Source organism: Neodiprion pinetum, chromosome 5, assembly GCF_021155775.2.
Source record: "Neodiprion pinetum isolate iyNeoPine1 chromosome 5, iyNeoPine1.2, whole genome shotgun sequence".
NCBI classification, from domain to species: Eukaryota; Metazoa; Arthropoda; class Insecta; order Hymenoptera; family Diprionidae; genus Neodiprion; species Neodiprion pinetum.
Genome location: NC_060236.1, coordinates 20,968,104 through 20,991,849, shown reverse-complemented (window position 1 = coordinate 20,991,849; position 23,746 = coordinate 20,968,104). Strand labels below are relative to the sequence as shown.

Genomic DNA, 23,746 nt, shown 5'->3' with positions numbered 1-23,746 from the left:
AGTCATGAATATTCTTTGCTAAAGTTTATTCAAATATTTTGACTTACCTTCCATGATTGAATCTTCCCACATTGTTGAATAACGTGTTCACGATTAACACGCTGCATGAAGAACGAGAATCGTACGTATAATATAAATAGAAACAAAGAATCGATGGTTTCATCAAATTTGAAATTTTGCCACGTACAAATCTACATTGCTTTTTTTATTTCATCCCATTTCGCTGAATGCAATTTTATGTACTTCAAACTATACCCAATGTGGTTCAGCCGAGATTTTAAACTTGATATCTATACACACTGGATTAATCTTCGTAGCACGTTTTCTGAAGAATCAAACACGCAATCGCGTTTCTATGTAAATTTCGATTCACCGATCGTATATCAATTTATACTTTTCTATCTCTCTCTCTCTCTTCTTTTGTTGAAAATGATTTATACATTAAAGAGATAAATATTACACATCACAAGTTACAATAAAATAATAACAATAACAATAATAATAATTATCCTTTTTTCATGTTCTTATTCTTTCTTGTATTCTCTCTCCCTCTCTCTCTCTCGGTGTTTATATCAGTGTTTCTTCATGTGGTTTATTTATTTTTAATTGATCTAGTTACGCGCGACTCTCTGTTTTTGTTTTAATATACATGTAATACATTTAATTTGCAGCCACGCACTTGAACTTTTGTATACGACTTTCAATTTCCGGTCTAAAGTGCCTGATCAGCCCCTGAACCGGCCACGCGGCACCGTCGCCAAGCGCGCAAATCGTATGAAGTTCGATTTGCTTGCTTATTTCCCACAACATATCGATCTCGTGTTCCTCCGCGTTACCCTCGACAAATCTGTAAAATCAGAAAATCAACCCCTACAATTAATATCCGTGTATGTGATAAAATCGAATGGAAGCAAAAGAAGAGACAGAAAAGGGTTGGACTCCAAACTATCCTCTTATGACGTGAAAATTAAGAAACCGAAGACCCTGAAAGTGAACGAGGATGAGAACTTTACAATCCGATCTTCCGGATCAACATGAATGGAAGGCAGTTGTATTGATTTCTTGCTGATTCTAAATTAGAAGATAGCCGAAAAACTGATGAAAGACCGAATGGCGATTATTTTCGGAGCGTAAATACGCACCTCCACATTATTTTGTACATCCAGTTGATACCCTCTCTGCAAGGAGTGCATTGTCCGCATGACTCGTGTTTGTAGAAGCTGATCAAACGAGCGATGGCCTTGATGACATCAGTCTGCTTATTCATGACGATGACGGCAGCGGTTCCGAAGGAGCTCTGGACGCGGACGAGGTCATCGAAGTCCATCAGCACCTCGTCGCAGACTCTGAAAGGTCGAAGAGGGTGTCGAAGTAGCAGCAGGGTCTCCAGGACTTTCAAATGAATAACAAAATTCATTTTATCTGCGTTTTCTTTACGTTTTTGGGATTATCGGTGTCGACGATCCACCAGGAATGACGCCCAGCAGATTATCCCAGCCTCCGATGACGCCGCCAGCGTGCTTTTCGATTAGCTCCTTCAACGGCACCGACATCTCCTCCTCAACTGTGCATGGATTGTTCACGTGGCCGGATATGTTGTATAACTTGGTACCGCTGTTACGAGGACGACCGAATGACGCGAACCAGGTGCCACCGCGCCTACAGATTGTCTAAACGCGAGATAGTTAAGAATAAATGGGCCAGACAAAAGAAAAAATCGTTCGAAAAATCTCCAGCAGTGATATTTATGCCAATGATAGTGGACACAGATGAAATAACATCCCTAGAATACAGATAGGCGAACGGGTTTATGTCTTTTCCCAACTTTTGATCCAGACCCTAGCCTATTCATTCTTAATCTGAAATTTTGTTAACTTTTTGTTTCCTGACTCCGAAAAACTAATAAAACCGGTTTTTTGTTGTTCTGAAACGTACATTCTCAAGATATACCAATTAGCGTCAAGTTTCACGGTTTTCATCAAAATCTTTTGGTATATATTCTCAAACTTTAACCGTCAAGATTATTCTACTGCATTTCAATCTCTTTCGTATATTCCTTCAGTTTGTAAAGAAAAATTCATGATTGTGGCAGTGTAGCAGGAAATAGCAGGTGGTGTCCCACTTTTTTTCAAGTTTCCTGAACACTCCAAGGGAACAATTATTTACTTTGCATTTTCACATGTTGATAAAAGTAACAAACCCAAATAATTATTTGTAAAGCAATTGAACAATAGAAATACTTTTTTTTGTAGATTAACTATTCCTAATCCTTTACCATCAAAAGTGAGCCAAATCACATCTAGTGATTTTATACTGGTCAAAAATCAGTTCATGAATACGGATTTAAAAAAAATTGGTATCAAATTTAGTTAAAACAGTTGTTTTACCATATTTATTTTGCTTTGATCCGAAATATTCGAAAAATGAATTGCTCAGTCTATTTTACTAGAAGCTCAATTAAAGACACTACACATTTCATTCTCAAGATTTCTGATTACTGTACTTATCTGTTATTTAATAATAACATTTCTCTGTGTGTATTCAGAGTTCTAACTATCTTGTTGATTTCGAACGTTTCCAAAATGCAAGTATTCCGTTTTATACGTTCCTTAAAGATAGAAAAACCTCAGAAAATATAATAGGAGAATCCTCGTCTCTTTTTCCGCGATTTCCAAAATCCACCTTTATACTTACAGGTGAAACAGCGACAGTCTCGACATTGGTCACTGTAGTGGGACATCCAAAGAGTCCGACATCAGCAGGGAAGGGTGGTTTTAGCCTGGGCTTTCCTTGTTTACCTTCGATGGACTCGATGAGAGCAGTTTCTTCACCACAAATGTATGCTCCAGCTCCCCTCTGAACGAAGATATCAAAGTCGTATCCCGATCCACAAGAATTCTTGCCGATCAAGCCAGCTTGGTAGGCTTCAGCGATGGCGACCTGGAGATTCGATGCTTCGTTGTAGAATTCCCCACGAATATAAATGTAAGCAGCACAGGCACCCATAGCTCTCCCTGCGATAAGGCAGCCCTCGACAAGCTTGTGAGGATCGTGCCTCAGGATTTCCCTGTCCTTGCAGGTCCCTGGCTCTCCCTCGTCTGCGTTGACCACCAAATATTTGGGCCTACCATCCGACGGCTTGTTCATGAAGGACCATTTCATGCCAGATGGGAAACCTGCGCCGCCTCGACCACGAAGACCGGACACTTTGATCTCGTTTATGATCCAGTCTGCGCCCTTGTCCAGGATCTCCTTCGTCTTGTACCAGTCACCACGCTGCAGCGATCCCTTCAACCTCCAGTCATGACGACCGTAAAGATTGGTGAATATCCTATCCTCGTCAGATAGATTTCCTCCAACTTTCTGCATGCGGTTTAAAAATGTTCAATGTAGATGAGGTGAGTTGTGATCATATCAGAATTTCAGGAACGCATTACAATTTCTTCCAGTGTCAATTTCAATGAAAAGTTAGCATCCATCAGGCTCTGTGTTTAATTAATATTCTCAAATTTTTTCGAACTAGAGCTCGGCTTAAGATGAATTTGAAATTCAAGATTGTATTAGATCATGACAAATTTTCCAATACATTTTAACACATTGATTCCGAATTCGAAGTACGTTGGAACACCAAATGCAGTTAATGGTTGGGAGTTGAAATCAAGGATTAATATCAACAATTGAGAAGGCAAGGCATTACCTTTCCCTCCGGTGGAGCATTCGAATAAGTTTTGGGCTGCTGAGCGTTGAGGAATGTTCCGACGAGGCCTGATGTTTGAGGCGAAGTGGAATCACACAATGCGTTGCGAGTGTGTATAAAAGCATTGGTAGGAACACGAGTATACACACATGTTTGGTAGATGAAAAAGAGAAGGTAAAAATGAATGACGTAGAATCAATTAGGTACACAGAATTATATAACCTTGACCGAGGATAATCGATTCGACGTTGTTGTGATTTTTCAACATTAGTTTTATTCGCGGTTCAGGAATTGCGAATATTCGACTTCTGGTCAATTCCTAAACACCACGACGACGCTCTACCAATTTATTGCGACAGATATTTACTCCATGATTCAATAATTACCTAACTGCCTCCTCGGTATTCGAGTACACCTAGCGAGGACACCCGCCATCTTTCCCTTTAAACTGAAGGCACACAATTCGGGTGCTTGTTAGTTTTTGGCACACGTTTCGACAGCAGCCAAGTTGGTACTGCGCAATGCGCGCGCACGATTTCATAATGTTGGTACATACATCTAATCACGCTGTGATGATGCCGTTGCCAGAAATTACTAGCGCACCCACAAGTAGCGCCATCTAGCGGCAATCGAGCAGAACGCGTCGACGCTTTCTTCCAGCCTGAACTCGGATATTCCGGACGGGGGCAGCGGAGCTAAATTCTGAAATCGAAATCCCAAAGGCGTCAACATCATTTGACGGCTGTCATATTGGTTGATCACAAAGCCTAGAGAGGAAAATAAAGATATTCACATCTTGTCGATCCATCGTCAAAATTAATGGATTACGTACGCGGATTTGATTGTATTTTTGACGAGTGACTGGCTGAAGTAACCTGTAGATTAAATCAAAGGAGTGAGAGTTTCGAGTATCGAACGTTGTAAACATGACGGTCCATAACCTATACATATTCTCGCGTAATTGCACCCTCTTGTATTACGCGGAATGGAACCGTTTGAATAAGTCCGGAATGACGAAGGAGGAGGAGGCTAAGCTGATGTACGGAATGCTGTTTTCGATAAAATCGTTCATAAACAAAATATCGCCGTTGGACCCGAAGGACGGTTTCCTCCACTACAAAACGAGCAAGTACACGTTGAACTATTTGGAAACACCGTCAGGGTTGAAATTCGTCCTGAACACCGACAACTCGGCGCAGAACGTTAGGGGTCTGCTTCAACAGCTTTACAGCCAGATTTACGTCGAGTATGTGATTAAGAATCCACTTTGTCAATTGAACGAACCGATACAGAGCGAACTCTTCAAAAACAAGCTTGACGAGTTGGTCAAGTCATCGCCTTACTTTTGAGGAATAACATTTCCGCATTTCGCCTCGTATAACGGTGTAGGAACTCTCACAGTGGTGATCCTCAATCAGTTTCGTACAAGTGTTCAGGATACGTTTGTCCAGCAAGTAGCGACGTCACTCGGACATTTTCGAAACACTGCAGCGACGATATATCCCGAAAAACTGATACTTTCCTTTTTTTTAAATCGAGTTCTATACGTTCACTTATACTTGCTGGTATCATTAAATCACTATTATTGTTATTGATTGATTATTTTGAATTGTATCTAAATTTCATTTCGTCTCTTGTCTGTAAAAGTTGTAATCACAAAATAATAATCAGCTGTACAACTGTAGTATAATTATAATGTACATATATTGTAAGTATTAAAACTATGTTATTCTAATTTTCTTTGTTATTATTCTTATTACTACATTTAATCGGAAAAATATTCAATCTTTACTACCTAGAATATACGAGATTATCATTACACGAAATCACGCAATTGTAAACATTTAGAGGAAATTTAATAACAGACGTGAAAAAAAAAACGAGCATGGAATTCATGTATAGGAAACTCTTGTAATTAATGTTCATGTTAATGATTGATAACGGTTTTATGTAGTCTACCACGAGTGAGATGGTTCTACTATACTTCTGCGTTTTTACGAATTCTCCTTAAATGAATCCTACTGCAATTTCGGAATAATTATAAATGCATACTGCGATAAAATAAACATATTTTAAAGAATTTGCTCAACAGTTGAAATCTTGATTTGTCGAAAAGAAAAACCTGCAGTTTTCATGTTACCGACGGTTCGGGGTGCCTCAACGGTTGTGCATGGCATCGCCTCAAGACCTGATTAGCATGTTTGATCGAATAACACGACCACGCATGCAGGTATGTATACGTCACGGATTTGTTTGGTTTGTGAGCTTCTTATATCGTCGTGGATCTATGAATAGGAATAGCCGGAGGAATAGTTAATATAGGAATAGGGGGCGGGTGGACGTTTACCGGATAAAATTTGCGAAGAGAGTCCTGCAATAGTTTTTGGCCCAACGCCCAATGGACACAATAATAATTATTGTATCATTTACTCGCGTTACAAGTGCGAACCACAAGGCCTAAATACACCGTACGTATAAAATGGCAGAAGAAGTAGAATGACGTGAAGAAGAATTAGCAGATCCATGCGTTACATCATCTAACCAGGATAGCGCGGTCGTTTCTTTGCGCGTTTAATACGTATAGTCTTTTTGATAACTTTGTATTAAACATAGCTTTCTAAACGTCATTGCAAAAAACATTTGTTTATGTTTCTTCCATTATACTCGCGCGTCACACTCGATTTACGTCACAACTTAGCCCTCTATAGCTTGTTATACTCGTACACCACAGATCGAGTAAAAATTGAGTGTTAGAGAAGCTGAGGAAAACTTGAGACTCGAAAATTTTAAGGATACTGAAAGAAACAGATGGAAAACAAAATGTCAAATTCCATACCAAGAAAAGTCGAGTGCCACTTCATGTGATCAAGTTGGAATTCAAATCAAGTGAAGCCGAAAATTAGATTAGAATCGGGATGAAAAAAACCGAGAGCGCAGAAATAAACAAAGAAAATCGAAGATAGAAATCATGAAATGGTTCTAGCACAAGGCAAATTGAGATTCAGTGTACCTAATCGAATAAAATCTGTCCGAGTGCAAGTTAGAAGAAGAGGGTAAACCTTATAGGAATGTGTATTAAAAAATTGAATTCATTTTTCTGATGGAAATAAAATAATAATAATAGAAATGAAGACTGGAAAAGAAATGGGTTCGACAATCGTTTGTGGGTGTTCAGCGTTGCAAGAGACGTTTAGAAGTCGTGGATGTTGCACAAGCGGTTACAATGATCGTCGTTCCAACATAGTTGGTGAGTAATAACCCGGCCGATTAGTTTTTTCGATGATATTAAACATCAATTCATTATCATCCCTCTTCTTATCAGTTCGCTCGATTGTAATTAACGCTTAATGACGCTCCAACTCATGGCTAGGTTATTTGACACAGCTCTGTTAATATTATCCAGATGTCATTCTTGAAGAGACTATATATTATTGAGGATCTCGTTATTAGACCGATCCCAAGAATTCCTCTCCCCAACAACCCTGATAGTTGAATTTTATCCAGTACTTGTCGCTATTTTCAGTTTGTCAGAGTGCGTTTTACCAACATTTTTTCTTCAAACGGATTGATATAATACACTTTAATTTTGAAGTTTTTGAAAACTCGCATTTCATGTTTCTTGTTGCTTCGTTTCTGCTTTCGCTCATTGTAAACCACAAGCGAATTGCAATAGTAAAAATCACAGCTTCACAGCATGAAGGCAGCTGGTTTTCATCTTCTTCGCTAACCTGCAACGTCTCGTCGGTAGTTTGTATCTCAGTGAGACCATCTGACCCACTCTTCGAAATTACCATCTCTCTCCGCTGTAGAGCAACAATCCCAGAGTCGTAAGATTTCCTTCTGTTGAGACTGCCTGCATCCAGCGTCGCGGAGCAGAATAGAAGTCTCTCGCGTCGAAATGAGTTGAACGGATTTTAAACAGATCTTTTTCTTTTTTATACTTTTCCCTGAACAGATTAACATTCTGATCCATTATTTGCGCACGTGTGTTTTACGAGTTTTTGATTTCTGTGATTTTTTTAATGTGTGATGTTATTTCTATTTCTTTCTTCGGCTTTGGTGCTGCCGCGAAGATTGCGACGAATGAAAAGCTGCAAAAATCGCTCTAATACAGAAAAATCAGTGCTGAATTGTAACGATAAGTGCAAATAATTATGATGCGAAAATTTGGTAAACCAAAGGAAGAAGAGCGCGACTTTAACGCAGGAGTTAATTATTATTATTATAGAATGAAAACACAGATTTCTGGATTATATAACATATCAAAAAACAAGTATGCGATTTAGTTGTTTGGGCGGAAAATATTAATATTACAGTTGCGCAGCTGGTTGCGGATGAAAATTGATAGTGCTTTTGCTTTCGTAATTTTTTTCCTTTGGTAAGTTAAAATTCTTCTTTTTTCTCCGACTCCCCCCTTGATGATTCGTTGAGCAAAATTATAATCTTGGCACTCTGGGATTTACGCTGACGTAAAATATCTTGAAAAACAAAGCTTTAAAAAACAAAAATTTACCGCCGCAAAACTTGGTGTTAAAAATAAACTTGGGTTATTTACAATTTTAATTCACGACTTGGCGAAAAATTGACAAAAGAGACGTAATTTTAGAGAAAGAAGGCAAAATCCCATTACTAAATACCAGTGTTTTTGCTGATGGACCTAAGCATATAATCCTAAATACACAATTGTGACATTATCCATGTAACAATATTACCCGTCCCAGGGGCATAACACCTTGCCTAGAAATGTCTTATGATACGCACAGGCGTCGCGACACCAGGTATAATAACACGAGAAGGTGAAGGCATTTTTACCTGCGACAATACCCGCGTGCATACCTGCACGAATCAACCGACCAACCGACCCCACCGACCACGTGGCTTTTACTCTGTTACAGGGGAACAGAGATGGGGAGGCACAGAACACGTTTATGTGAAAACAGTTATATAGGGTGGTCACAAGTCGGTAAAATTAAATCTTATTCAAATCCTACGAGTTTTATGTGACATAATTGCAAGATAGAAACTTTTGTACGGTCCGTATCTATTGTACTTCGAAAAAACACTTATGAAAACATTCGCTATCTATATTTTGTAAAGTAGCATACGGGAATTCGTCTTTTAAACGTGCGTTTCAAAAGTTTTAGAAGATATCTGGGTGCCGTTAGATTTGAAAGTTTCATTTTTTGAGCTTCCAAAGAAAAAAATTAATATTTTCCGGGCGTCTTTGACTGCGTATATTTTTTTTTTAAGTGGATGAAAGAAACAAAAACAGATTGATTCGAGTTCGTACCAATTTCTTTCAAAGTTCGAAAACACCTTAAAGACGTATACATTATTTTCCTAAGACGTCTCTATCGAGTTTTCTGATAAAACGATGACAAATACCAGAGATTCATGACACCTTCGGAAGACGTCTAAAAACCATTGTTCCTCATTAGGGCTATGTATGAAAAAAAATGTCCGAAAGATTTGTGTAGACATGTCTCAAAGATGTTTATATAGACAGTGCCGAAACATTTCAACTGCGAGAAGTCTCTTAGGTGGCTTTCTTTTACTTTATTCATCGGGGCTAAAATCCCGTGGCCACTCCGTATAGAGTATGCGTTTGTACATCCACATATCTAAATCGTGTGTATCTAATGCAAGTATGCGTCCTTAGAAAGTTACCTTCTTTTTCCCGCAAGAGAAAAGGAGAGGAAGAGAAACCAACGAGTAAGGGAACTGAGTGTAAGTATAGGGCATTCCATGCCGACTCAACCGACGTCGGACCCTCACGATTTGTTTTTTTCTTTTTTTTTCAAAATTTTTATAACATTGTCCCAAATCCAAGACAGTGGTCTCAATGTTTTAAAATTTTGTTCAGTAATTCTGTTTTACTTATGATTTTTGAAAACCGACATATCTTTAACCTTAATTTAGAGATCTCAAAAAATTTCAAAAAAAGCAATCATCAGCTTTTTATAGGCTGCTGCTCAAACATTTTCATACACATCCCAGGATTTATAAGTTTTTTTTTTTAATCAGCCTGTAACAATCTCAAAAAAATTTCAAATACCATGTATTACTCATGAAATTTTATAAGCAGCCATCTATAGTGAACTAACTCTTCGATACATTTTTTTTTTAAATCTTTCTTCCGATAAAAAATCGAGGCAAATAAGGACGATACGCTGGCTCGCACTGGGTCTAGACTTGAAAATTTTAATATCTCACACAAGATTTAAACATTTTTTTGCCGATTTCAGATTACGGCCACAGACATTTTGGATTTCAAAAATCATAAGCAAAACAAATGTGCACGAAAAAAAAGCCACAAAAAATCCGGGGTATTGTTTCGGAGTTGGGGCAATTGCATAAATTGTTTGAACAAAATCTGAAATGGTCAGGACACGACGTCGTTTGAGATGGCGTGGAATGCCCTGTATATATAAATGCACACACGTGATCCATGAACATACATACACGCTAAACCATCACACCATGACGCAAACCGAGAGTGAGTGAGTAGGTAGCGAGTTAGAACTGTACCTCACATGTATACTACACATATTCATGTATACCTAGCATAGTTCTAAAGCGAAGACCGTTGCCTAGACGTATACTATACGTATCTAACTCCGCTAGTCCAACAACTAGTATTCATGAATAGAGGAAAGCTCACGCCTCGTGTCGCAGTCAGCTGGCAGACAGGCAGACAGGAAGGCAATTCGAAATGTTTTTACCTTGCGGGTTTTTCACTCTCCAATGTGTAATAGCCAGTTACCTGTAATTATGTTTTCTATGTACACGATCTCTGCAAAATTAATTAGTGACAGTGTTGTCTTTTCACTGGTACCGCTATGGGTGAGATGAACGCGAGGATAAACGGATTTTAGTGCGTAAATATTACACGTGGGTATAATAAGGTTTTTTTTTTTCAACCTAACTAAGAGAGAATAAGAGAGAATAAGAGCGAGAGAGACAAAAAGAAGAGAAAAATAGGAAGTGAAGAAATGTAAGCTGGGATTTGATGATTTTTTGAAAAATAAATCGGAGATGTAAATAATAAAATGCACCGTGTCATGATATACGAGATAATGTTAATTCGAAGCAGACATTGAAAAAATATTCGCGAAACTAACGATCGCGTAGTTGATGCGATTGCCAAAGACCCCAGCACCATATTTGCAGGTGTGCGTATAATTATAGCAGCTAAGAAAAAAGTATGTTCTCTTAATGACGCAAGAGAAAAAAATAAAACAAACAATCAAGAAAAGCTTGGGAAGCACGGAAAGTTAAAAGACACGGAAAAAAAACAAAACCAAAAAAAAAAAAACTGCGATATTCTAATACAAAGGTGCATATACAATATCCAAAAACACTATGGTACGTCTTTTTCGGCGCAAAGAACGCCCAGACGACAGGCACCTTCTGGCTAGTATGGACGCTGTCAATGGCGCCAAAACTCAACACCAAGTCGACAATGGTATGCTTCTTTGTGTTTCAATTTTCACTCATTCATCCTAGTATTTTTTTTTTTTTTTCTCCACAAGACTCAAACTTTTTTTCATGCTATCTCCTTCTCTAAAAATAACCACACAATCTCAATTGCAATTTTCATTCACGATTTATATAAGTTGCAAACAAAAATAAGAAAAATTAACAAATCTCAAAACATGACCACATATATTAACAAAAACTGAAAGTAAACAATCTTCAAATTACAACAGTGAAACGAAAAAGAGGAAATACAAAAGCAAAAACCAAGGCATTGAAAAAATATTGTACAATAAAATTCGGTTACTCTAATTAAAAAGTGTTGGTTAACGGCGTAAATTAAGTCTTTTTTTTCAGATTAACATGCTACTTTTTTTTTTTAATATCAATTCGTTGCATTAATCTGATGAGCCACACTAGGGAGATTCCTCATAATATTGAGCAAAAAAAATTGCAGCTACCCAAAAAATAGAAGGTAATTTCGTAACAACGTCAGCAATTCGTTAGAATCTTTGACAGGGAAGTGAAATTGGAAAGAATTGAAACTTGTCAAAATGTGAAAGCTGCCGGAAGAATTCGCCACGAGTTTGAGTCGTCCATTCGACCACCTGTGGCTCTCGGCTTGAGGGGGTTGCTTATATTGATCCCGTAGAGTACGGCAAGGCTATACATATAGCGAGAGTTTGTAGGGGTTGGTTTACGCGTGCCACACCCGACGGGGTGTGCAGGGTTGGGTTTCGTTCATTCGCGTTCTTCAGAGCCCGAGTTCGCGCAGTTTTCGCGCAGTAGCGACACCGTGCAGGGGATCCGAGTAGCTCACACCCACCCTTAGGCGACTAGGTACATTATACATACGTTAGTAGGTATAACGTAACACGTTTTGGTTAACGATAAGTTACGTTGCACGTTACTACGTAGCGTTGCGCTGTACGATTCGCGCGACCTCACACCACCCTAAAAAAAAACCACGATTCTGGCGTATTTTAGTACAATGGAGGGTTCTGTTCCAGCCGCTTTCAACCACGTTCGCGACAACATCGAGGAACTCGGAAAACTCCAAGTCGCAGCCGACGACACTGATCTACTTTTCCTGAAGGGTCTACTTGACAGTCCCGTTGTCACTTCGCTGATTAAGGTCAGTTGCTTTTGATTTCTATTGTGAAACAAAACGCGCATTGTTCACATTCTGGACTTTCGTTTTGCCAGAAAGGCACAAACTCTATCAAAGTATAATCTGCACAAATCACGTTCGTAACAGTAAATTTTAAAACTTGTTAAAAGAAGATATACCTGTGTCACTTAGGATACAACAAACCATTTCGGTCGATTCAGAATTAAAATGATGGACTGCAAAATTTATCCCATTACAGGAGCTGTCCATCCATAAAAATTTAGTTAGCGAGTTAGCGCAAGATGTGAAAAAAATTTTGATATCGTGAAAGCCAAATCAAAACTGCTCAATTGTTTGAAAAATCTCAAGAGATCATTCCGTTCTATTATTTTAAATGTAAAAAATATCTAACCAGTTCAATTGAAGGCAATATCATAACATTCATTCAATTTTACTTCGATTGAAACATGATCATAACGAAAGCACTGAAACTTGGTACACTTGCAAAATGATAGAATCGTAGAATCTATCCATAATCATTAACGATTCAATATTTCCACTTGATGTTTTCACCTTGCAAGTTTGATTCTCTGTAAAGAGGGATACCGTTTCTTTTAATTCACTTCTGTTTGAGAAAAAGTGTAATAATTGCAGGAAATTTATGACACAATAATGTTTGACGTTGCGGGCCCTCTTTACCATCGTTACAATCCTGACATCTTGGGTTAGCCAGCCAACTTCAGCATCGTTTCATCTTCTGATAGCTGCAAGCAAGAAAGTGTGTATACGCGTAGTATGTAAATGCGCATACAGCATGGCACGCACCCACCACCACATCATATACAGTAATATGTATAATGAAGAATTCCCCCTCTCTGTGATATCCAGCTAAACCAAACCTAACTTCATGTTTACCTACTCGCCGAGCCACACATTCCGTCCAGGTAAGGCAGAAAGCCTCATGGCCTGGCCGGACATGTGTGCGTGTGTAAAGAAGGAGGAAAGAACCGACGAAAAGACGGGTTAACAGCCTCGGATTCTCACCGGTCTTTGCATTATGAAGTTCATAATCGACTCAAAATCTCACGAGATGCAGATATCGAATTTCAACCACTGTTAAGACATTTTTTATATGAAATTTCTAGTGAATTGCTCTCTGATTGAAAGTCTAAACTGTGTCATCGAATGTTCTCAGTTAATAAATAAGAGATCCCATAGAAATATGACTATTCGTATAAATAAAGCCTAATCAACGTTTGGCCATTGTAACTTTTATCTGAATTCTGACTCAGATCATAATTCTCACCTTAATACCAAAGATAACTGGTCAAAGAATGATTCGGGCTGAGCATATTGAAAAAAACAAATTCGAGAGAATCCAATTTCACAATTATCGGAAGTAAAATAAAAATTATATATTAGACACTGTTTTCAATCACAGCGGTAATTAAATTCAGTTGATAATCTGATGTTCTCTTGAACACAAGTTTTCACAGAAATCACTCTGCAGTTTCATTATGAACTGATAATTAAAGTTTTCGGATTACCTCTGAGAGAATGTCGACCCTGAATCGTTTCCAAACAAAGTTGGTCAGGAAGTCTGGTAAGCAGAGATTGGGAAGTGTTGACACGTGATAAAGAGATAGAGAGTGGATTAGGAAAGTGGATCTGAGGGGTCAGAGGTCTAGATCTTCGTTAGTTGGAATACAGGGTTAATTGGCAATTATGGTGTGAATCATAAGATTCTCAGCATTAACATGGTAATATGAACATAATTGGTCCATACCCCGTGGTCAGTGGTGAATGGGCGTCGAGTCAATTGTCCTCGGGTCAGTAGGTGCAAGTAGTGCGCAAGCCTTCGGTCCTCTACTTTTTGCTGGATTGGTATTGTAGCCACGACGTGCAATTCGACTCCTATCATGTACGAAACCCGATATAACACATACAGGGAAATAGATCACGATGGTCGTTTTTCCTTCGAGCTCTGCGTGGTTGAATGAAATCTGTGCGAAAAGGGATCTTCACAACTGTTTATTCTTCGTACCGTACGAAATTCATCAGGCTTTTACACGAAGACAATCAGGTGACAGTGAGTGTAATTAGTAGTAGGTACAGTAATAGCGAAAATAATATTGAACATCGAGTACATGCCGATCTACGCGGACTACGACGAATTGAAAGTGAACAACGGTACAAATGCCCCGTAAACGAGTTTCGCAATTATTCCTCATGCTTCAGTCTGTTCTCAAACGTGTTAGTCGGTCAGCCATAGCAGGTAACATCTGCAATAAACATTACAACAAATCCGTTACACTTCAGACCCAGAAGCCCTTTATTTTCTTCTATGTTGTACCGCTACTGGAACCGAAAAAGCTGTTTATGCTATATGCCATTAGCATTAGCTGGTTCTGAGTGATTCCACTCAGCATATAGTGTTCGAACAACTTCCATCACACAGTTGATCACATGGGGCCTTTTCACCAATCTGTAAGACGAAACGCAAATAGTAATTCTTTTTTCTATTCAAATCGTGTTTGTTCATAGTGTCGAATCTCATACCCACAAGAAAATCGAGTAGTGTCGATTTCATTATTGGTCAATCGAAGCCAGTGGTTAAATAAATGGTTTGATTTTTCTCTGCTCAACTTTTTACGAAATCAAAAAGCATTCTGTTCAGTCAGACGAACGGGTTCATGCTGAAGCTTGAATCTAACGTCAACTTTGGTTATCACTCGAATGGCGGACTGTAGACGCGGAGTTTCGTGAATTTCGCACAGAAGAGATGATGAAGGTCATTGGAACCATTGAGCAATTCATTTGTCCGAACATTACAATGATTGTTCCTCCTTCTGATCCATGAATGCCAGATGGTGAAGGATGGAATAAAAGTCCCATGGATCAAATGAGAATCGCTGAAGTCGAGGTGAGTGTGTTGCACATAAATGTAACTCTGAGCGGGTTATCGGATCGCATACCTAGCCAGTAGTATGGCTGGTGGTTTCTGGTCTCCCCTCCACACCTGTTCGTAAAGGAGTAGTGCAGAGGGGCCCGTTCCGTTCGGTTCCATTCCGTACCGTTCTCTGTCTTCTGCGGTAAGCTAGAAGGCGAGGAACTACTGTGTTCGTTGCGTTGTGCCGTGTGTGCTGTGAGCGGTCCCCAAGTGAAGTCAAGCCGAGCCAAGCCAACAAAGTGATCCCAGAGGCGGATAATAGCGGCACACCTCGGTCCTCCGAAGCACGTCATTCTGCGACGAACTCATAAGCTTTCGTTTTTTCGTTATTGCCGTCGTCACGAATCTGGTACAAGTGATCTGCAGTTCCATCCTCTGCCGACGTCTGAGGTCGAGGGAGTTCAACTCCCGATCAAGGTATGTCACTCCTGTTCACCAAAAGACTATGTCAAGCCTCCGCACCTTCGAAGTAGACCTGTTGGAAGAACAGTTTGGATTTTGATCATCGGTGAGTCGCAAGCTAAATGGCGCCACAAGCCATGTTCAAACATGAAGCCTTTCACTCGAGGCAAGTTAGTCAAAATAGATGGAACTTTTTTCTTGATTAATCATGAGGATGAGTCTATCACCTTTTTCTTCACGAGTGAACAAAGATCTCATTGTTCTTAACGCTGTTTCGAAAATATGCGAAATAATTTTGGACCAGACTCTACGGGACTACTCTACGTGGTTTTCCTCTTCGTCGGGACACAAATCATCGTTTGGTGGTCTTGCGTTACCTCTTTCTGTTGACTGGGCGTTTCCCCCGTATGCTTAATTCCCATTGCGTCGGGAAGCGACATGGTGAATATCGTACTTTTGGTACAGGCCACACCAGTGGCTACTTTTCCTTCTGTTTTGTTGCTTCAATTCCGAGATCTTCAGACTCACATTCTACGAAATTTGAATCCTTTTACTGACACACGCATACTAGTTTGACAGTATTAACTGAAATTTTACGTACACTGAGGTTGAAAAATTAGTATCCATGGTTGACTACAGGCAGTGAGTGACACGATGGCCTTCGTGTGGTTTCAAATGTCTTTTAGTATACACAATGCAGTCATCATTATACAATCGTGAGGACATTTTCTTTATTTTTGCCTCAGAGGTATTTCGTAATAAATAGTGTAGTAGCTTATAAGCAGATATTGTAGTATAGTAGTACATATAGTAACTTGACTCGCGTCTTTGCGTATGACTTATTGCTAGCAATGGTTGTGTCATCATTTGCATCGGTTACGCAGACTGCCGTTCATTTTGTCGACAACATAAACTATAAAATGTTTTTTTGCATTTTAAAAGTATCGGTCAGCAAACATGTTCCTTGGTTTGTATAAACCAATGAGGTTTCTGATGGCGTCGTCAACAGCATGATTGAGGGACTAGTTAGAGTGTATTTCATCAAGCGTGGGCGAGGCAGTTGAATCGAATACTCTCTCGACGTGAACGAGTAAAATACTGAGTCGAGTCATGACTTTTGAATGTACATGGTGTTTCATTTTGAATTGGCACAATGAAACACATATATATCCGAATATTTGACTGATTTTTGAAGAAAGTGTTTTAAACAGTGCTTGCTCGTGGTTGATCATTCCATTTTTGAGAGATCTTTGTGAGTGAATTTTTTTTCTGAATATTCAATAAAACGCTACTCGTTGTTTGCGATCCTTCGTTTAAAATTTAGACCAAGTCCGTTTGAAATTTAGAGTTGCATGTATGTGTGTGTACGTGTAGAACACTTAATCGGTATAGTGTACATAATAGAGAATTATTCACGGCCCCTGATCAGCAGAACGTTTGAACGACTTCCTGTCGTTTTCTGGTCTAATGTTTCAATTTCAAAAGTCTCAAGTGCGTTGGACTTAATCGTTGCCCAGATCGATCGGCTGCAGAAATAAAATCGAAGCGGTTCGGTGAAAACGGCAAGTTATACATTGAACAAATCATCAACAAATCATCATATTATATATGTATATATATAACATGTAGTTGATAGAAAAAAGTTGAATGTGCCAAAAAATAGAAAATTAATTGCTTCGTAATGAAACCGGTCTAGAAATGTTTAACGTAAAAAATATAAGGCTGGAGAATTTTTTGAAAATTTTCAGACCGTTCAAACGATGTTTTAGTTGACCGACAAAATTGAAACTGCTGAAGTAAAATGGAAAAGAATCGGCACATCATGGGCCTGGTGTTGAAATGTTTGGAATAGAAAATACAGTTTATGAGAATTTTTTGAGAATTTTAAGAAAGGCCATTTTTAAAAGCAATTTAAATATTTATAAATAATTGAGTACTTGAATAAGAAATCTGAAAAAAATCTCGTACTGTTCCAAAGATGGGACAATGGCAACAACTTTTTTAAACAAAGTCAGATGTGGTCAAATTCGCATGGAATTCCCCATACGTATATGTACAAAGATAAATTCGCTTTACAGCAACAGGCTGCAGGCCGGATAGTTGCTCGATTTAATTATTGACACACCGCACAAGTTTGCAAAATCTCTGCTGAGCTGCCTCTACGTAAATCATGAAAGTTTATGTAAAAATCGACGCAAGTAGACAGAAAATACAAAGTACAGTTTCTGTTCGATCTATGTTGGTCACTTGCAAGAATTAATCATGACGATCGCGTGGGCGAACTACTGTATATACACATACGTATGTACGTATACACCTGCATTGATGTAAACCCTGGAACTGATCCATGTAAACATGAAATACGTTGCGCTGATTGTCTGAGAACTATGAGATCGACGTTTCCTGTTTTCCATGCAGAAACACAGCCCATTGCAGGGTATCAAAAATCTTTATAGGAAAAAAAGTTATTATTTTGATACTGCCTTTTTCATTTGCTAATTAACGAATTAACCACACCAGTAGGTGTATGGAAAGTCAAACGACGACAAGTATTTTTGTCGCATTTATCATCGTTATGATTATTATTGTTATTATAGTCTGCAGTGCATTCTTTTGCAAATTATGCATGTGTAATAACGCGTTTCAAGCATAACGTACAAACATTGAACATTGTTATCATTGTGAAACAACAGTAGTATCCAAGTTTAAATAAGTAGCGGTATAATGATTTTATTGTTATGCACTTTGGTTGCGAAATATGTATATCTAAACAATACAAATATTACCCTTTTCATACACTGAAGCGAAGATTCGAAGTTTTTGGCATCGCTGCCAAATCAAACATGCGAATTTGAAATTTGAAATAATATCATTAGTTGATTTTCAATCACTTGAATCTGAAATTATTTTGAATTAGAAAACTATGCAAGTTTCAAAAAATCATGCCATATTCTATAAATCGATCTCCTGCACCACGATTGGTTCTAACCGAATTTGAAAATAAAAAAAGATGCATGATACGTTGCAAGAATATATTATGATACAGCAAAAACAAACTTGAAATAAGCATTAATAATTTATTCATTTTTGCAATCTGGTGCACCAACAGGTTCAAGATCGCCTAGAAGACTCGCCGGCCGGTTTTGCGAATCCAGTTTGCCAGGCGTGTGACATAGTTGACGATATTGTCCACGGTTTCAAATCATCACCCGATCAAAACGCAAGGGAATTGACGAGGCTCTTAAAGAACCCACATTTCAAAGCCCTGCTCGAAACCCACGACGCGGTCGCCGAACGTCGCGACGCTGCTTCGACGCCTGATCAATCATTCGTAACCAACAATATGCCGGCCGATGACAGAACCGTTGCTGTTAGGGTCGTAGGGCTGCGAAGAAACCAAGACGAGCCATTGGTGAGTTTTGAAAAAAAGTCAATGCATGAACATCTAAGTTGCGAGCAATGGAAATCCGTTAAATTATTGTAAACTTTTGTTAACTAGCCATAACAAGGCTGCAGTAGATTTTTGGTTTTGAAAGTTTTACAATTCATCATTCTTCGATTTTCATTTTTATTTTTAGGGACTGACGGTGCAAGTCGACGACGTAGGAAACCTCGTGATAGCGAGAATCTTGGGTGGTGGTACAGCGGCGCGTCAGGGTCTCTTGAGGGTCGGTGAAATAGTTTTAGAAGTTAACGGAAAAGATGTTCACACACCGGATGAACTGCAACAAGCGATACATGAAGCCAAGGAGAACCTGACGTTGAAATTGGGACCAGGACTCACCAACGACGGTTCAAGGCCCCTAAAATCCACGGTAATTATCCCCTTTGTAAGCTTCTCTTATCGTCAATTTAACCAAATCGATAAAACTGTTTTTCGAAAGTATCAGTAAGCATCACATTACCTGTTACTTTACTCCCATAAAATATCGAAATGAACCAATTTTGGACGTGTGAAAGGAACGATTGTAATTGAATGAACGATATTTGAAACCATTTTTCAATCCGCAGTGTTACATGCGAGCTCTTTTCGACTATGATCCATCCGAAGACACGTTGCTCCCATGCCGAGAGATCGGTTTACCGTTCCAGAAAGGAGACATCCTGCAGATAGTCGATCAAGCAGATCCAAACTGGTGGCAGGCTCGCCGAGTTGAGGGCGATGGTCTGGGTGCTCCTGGTCTGATTCCCTCGCTGGAACTTGAGGAGCGTAGAAAGGCGTTCGTTCCACCAGAGGCAGATTTCGTGCACAAGATAAGCATCTGCGGCACGAGAATATCGAAGAAGAAAAAGCGCAAGATGTACCAGTCGAAGTTGAATGGGCAGTTCGACAGCGCCGAACTTCTCCTTTACGAAGAAGTCGCCAGAATGCCGCCCTTCAGACGCAAGACTCTAGCTCTCGTTGGGCCACGTGGCGTCGGACGAAGAACCCTCAAAAACAGACTCATCAACAGCGACCCAGACAAGTTCGGCACAATTGTACCATGTGAGTCTACTATGTACTTCACTTATCCGAAAAATCGACGCTTTGAGCGGGATTGAGATGGTTTTCAAACTGTCTAATGGCAATTCACTCTCTGGAGAAATTGTAAAACACAAAGGATGATACTGAGGTTGTTTGATGTCCTTCAAAGTTGCAAACTTTAGTGAAAGAATTCTTGTCATTGCACCAAATTGTTAAGGACTTTATTTGCATCACCAAAATGAACATTCCCGTTGTCATCACTTCTGGTCCGGAATAAACTTTAGAATTCTTCTTTTATGAACTTTGAAACTGCGGGAAGCTTCGGTCAGCTGAAAATATGGATTTAAGGTGTTCCGAAATTGTTTTCAGACAAGATGTAGCACAACATCAAAGATGAAACTGATGTAGTGAGAAATGATTCCAAGTTCAAGTAGCTTGGCTGCATAAGTTTTCTTGTCATTTTTCAAGCTTGGAACTTTTTAAGTCATCACCAAAAAGCCAATTTCATTAGATCTTCCATTTTGGTTCGAATTAAACTTCTTCTTTCAAATTGAATTCCTGATTTTTTGCGAGTTCTGAAAGTATGGAACAACTAGTCAATGTTAACTTCACAGACAGGAAAAAAACAATGTTCACTATATCATCCTTATATTGCTGTGATGTTTACATGGTCACAAAGTAAGGGTTTTCGTCTGATCTTGGAGTGACTTTTTCCAGACACATCGCGACCTCCAAGGGTGTTGGAGGAAGACGGACGGAGCTACTGGTTCACGGACCGAGAATCAATGGAATCTGATATACTGGAGCACCGTTACTTGGAGCACGGTGAGCACGGTGGGCACTTGTACGGAACGAGATTGGAGTCGGTTCGTGAATTGATAAGGGCAGGGAAGATGTGCGTGCTCGACTGCAGTCCGGCAGCACTGAAGATACTCCACAACAGCACGGAGTTCATGCCATATGTTATATTCATCGCGGCACCTGGCATGGAGCAGTTAAAATCACTGTACGATCTTGGAAGGTCGACTGGCGCCAGTAGCAGAAATTTGACGGTAAAAAAAAGTTCATTGGCAATCGGTACACAAGCAATTGGATCAGTTTCTAGACTTTATGACGTTTCAGATAAAATCATATTATAGATAATGGCTGTTTTTGTTATAAATATCAATTCCGCATTTAGCCTATAGAGGCGCGACTTTAAATGGAAACAAATTGTAAGCATCTCTTTAGTTTTTTTTTGGTTGTTTTGCATTATAGATTCTATCATTATTGAATGGTTTCTAGAAAAGTTCGACAAGTTATGCCCTTTCTATGTGAAAAGAAAAGAAGTTAAAAAATATACATCTTCAAGGCCTTCTCCGATACCTATTGAACGCTGATTCGTTTTTTTCTTTGTACTTCATAAAACCGTATTTCAGCATTTTGATGATTTGGCATGGTAGCATTGTGTAAATATATATTGTATCAAGTATCTATAGATGTCATTCCTGGAACAACTTTTTCCGTTTATATAAACTTATTTTGAAATTATGGCAAATTTTTCCTAGAAACGTTTCCCCCAAAAAATCAACTCTCTAACGTAAAATCAAATATATTTGACTTACGTAGCTATAAAAAAATGAACTTATTTCGTGTTAATCACCCTGCACGTTGATATTCAATTTATATCAACTTCACGGATCTCCAATAATGTCTTTTTATATTTTTACTTAAATCCATCCACGAAAGAGTTACGATTACCGATGAAATATTTTCAGTAGACTGAATTCAGAGTGAAAAATTATCTCAAGCTTATCCCTACAAAAGTTCCTATATACATTTATCTATTTCTATATACTTTTACGTAAGCCCTCTACTTCCTATCCGTAGGTTTTGTGTCATACATGTATGTATTGATCGTTGCCAAGCCCGACGTACATTACTGTTATAATTATTATTGTTAAAACTTTAATTTGAGAATGCCCGTAATGATTGACACAATGTTTTTTTATTTTCATTTTTTTGGTACTTTCGTATGTCGATGTTGGCTTTGCTAGTTTGACCGACAAAGCTCCATCAGGTTTAGCTCAAGGCGAGCTCGCACCCTGGAATCACTCGCATCCCTATACGAGGTTTGTAAACACAATTAAAATATACTAACTTTGTTTTTCATATGTTGACCGTGTACATATTATATAAATACGCATGAAGTATTGTGTATTATTATTCGCATGAAAATAATTATATCGTTATAAAAAAAAAGTGTGAGAAAAAAGTATCTGCGATGATGAAAAGTAATTAATATTTGCTCCTCACGCAACGGTCAATCTATCTATTTGTATGTTTATTCATTTATTTACCCAGGAGGACGACCTGAGATCAACGCTTGAGGAATCGGCAGCTCTACAGCGAGCGTACGAAAAGTACATAGATTTAGTTATCGTCAACGAAGATTTCGACCAGACGTTCAGACAAGTCGTTGCCGCCATGGAGGCGTTGGCAACTGAGCATCAGTGGGTACCGGTAAACTGGATTTACTAGTATATACGAGAAACACGTCCGCAAACATCAGAAAAAAGATTTAGTATTTCTATTATTACACGCATATATATATATATATATATATATATATATATGTATAACAGTAATATATGTGTAAACTTAATGCAAACAAGTTCAAAAATATAAGTGAATAAATAGTAAGAATAAGCTATATAGGTATAACTTTATAGACATTTTTAGTTCACCATTCGTAACCTTACGTATATTGTATAAGTGTATGAGTTATAGATTATGCCGTCCAATATTTTTAAGACACCGTATTTAATTATTAGCTGTATTATATACCTACAATATTGATGTTAATTAATATGAAATATATGATTGTGTGCGGTACCCGCACCTATATAATTTCGCGTAAGAATGATATCTCTACATTACATACATATGTATTATATGTATTTATTTATATTTTATTTTTCTCTCCCTTATATTTGCCATTGCTTTACGAAAATTACAATAACAATCATAATATTTCTTGACCGATCAATATATTATTTTCTTTACGTTATGTATGATGTACACATATTCTAATATATTTTTGCGATATTTTCAAGTCACTAATTAGCTCCGAAACTGGTTGTGTAACATATATATAGAGAAGCAATGAAGGTCATGAGAAATTTTCTTTCACTTTTAATTTTCATTAGCTGAATAAACCCGTAAATGTGCTTTTTGCAATGAAATACCATACTAGCGTATATATATATCATATTTTTTCACAAACATTTTGTCATGTATATATATATACCAACATATACATATACATATATTATATGTACACATCATATACCATCATTTATTTTTCACCTGTGTAAATAGGCAACAGGTAAGAAAAAGCCACTTAAGAACTTTATAACAATAAAGATTTATTTGAAAATTTGTGAGTTCGTTTGTATTTTCATTTAAAGGCAATGCGGTACAAAATATGTCGATGAATTTTTTCAATTCGGTGTTAGTCTTTGTATCTAATCACCAATCGTAAAATTATACACATCTCGAATAAGAATTTTATACAGAGTACAACGTATGTATATTCAAATATACAAAATAACGATGGTTCATATCAAACAGTACTCTGACTGTCAAACCTTTAGAAAAACGCGT

The 23,746-nt window shown here is 38.3% G+C and overlaps 3 protein-coding genes and 1 long non-coding RNA gene across 9 annotated transcripts; 2 read left to right on the top strand and 2 right to left on the bottom strand.

The window, feature by feature from the left end:
* Nucleotides 1-152: 152 nt before the first annotated feature.
* On the bottom strand, nucleotides 153-4,234 carry ND-51 (NADH dehydrogenase (ubiquinone) 51 kDa subunit). Its single transcript, XM_046629186.2, has 6 exons — nucleotides 4,084-4,234; nucleotides 3,698-3,765; nucleotides 2,695-3,363; nucleotides 1,438-1,670; nucleotides 1,143-1,346; nucleotides 153-847 (listed from the first exon to the last, which is right to left on the bottom strand). Exons 1-6 carry the CDS (start codon nucleotides 4,130-4,132, stop codon nucleotides 661-663), a joined length of 1,410 nt encoding a protein of 469 aa, XP_046485142.1. The 5' UTR covers nucleotides 4,133-4,234; the 3' UTR covers nucleotides 153-660.
* Nucleotides 4,235-4,352: 118 nt separating this feature from the next.
* On the top strand, nucleotides 4,353-5,777 carry Bet5 (blocked early in transport 5). Its single transcript, XM_046629189.2, has one exon. The coding sequence runs from the start codon at nucleotides 4,624-4,626 to the stop codon at nucleotides 5,044-5,046; it is 423 nt and encodes a 140-aa protein (XP_046485145.1). The 5' UTR covers nucleotides 4,353-4,623; the 3' UTR covers nucleotides 5,047-5,777.
* A 139-nt stretch (nucleotides 5,778-5,916) lies between these two features.
* On the top strand, nucleotides 5,917-23,521 carry vari (MAGUK p55 subfamily member vari). 6 transcript variants are annotated; one of them, XM_046629180.1, is made up of 9 exons: nucleotides 5,917-5,927; nucleotides 6,822-6,944; nucleotides 12,184-12,308; nucleotides 18,746-19,048; nucleotides 19,215-19,451; nucleotides 19,648-20,122; nucleotides 20,819-21,153; nucleotides 22,138-22,212; nucleotides 22,445-23,521. In XM_046629180.1, the coding sequence occupies exons 2-9, from the start codon at nucleotides 6,824-6,826 to the stop codon at nucleotides 22,619-22,621; spliced, it is 1,848 nt and encodes a 615-aa protein (XP_046485136.1). In that variant the 5' UTR covers nucleotides 5,917-5,927; nucleotides 6,822-6,823; the 3' UTR covers nucleotides 22,622-23,521. The 6 variants fall into 6 exon arrangements, with proteins under 6 accessions (XP_046485136.1, XP_046485138.1, XP_068992717.1 ...); XM_069136616.1 differs by lacking the exons at nucleotides 5,917-5,927; nucleotides 6,822-6,944 and adding an exon at nucleotides 9,322-9,424; XM_046629181.2 differs by lacking the exons at nucleotides 5,917-5,927; nucleotides 6,822-6,944 and adding an exon at nucleotides 11,014-11,162.
* Nucleotides 14,300-16,249, bottom strand: LOC124220391 (uncharacterized). Its single transcript, XR_006883588.2, has 3 exons — nucleotides 16,014-16,249; nucleotides 14,844-15,709; nucleotides 14,300-14,769 (listed from the first exon to the last, which is right to left on the bottom strand). It is a non-coding gene; the product is annotated as an uncharacterized lncRNA (long non-coding RNA).
* Nucleotides 23,522-23,746: the final 225 nt, after the last annotated feature.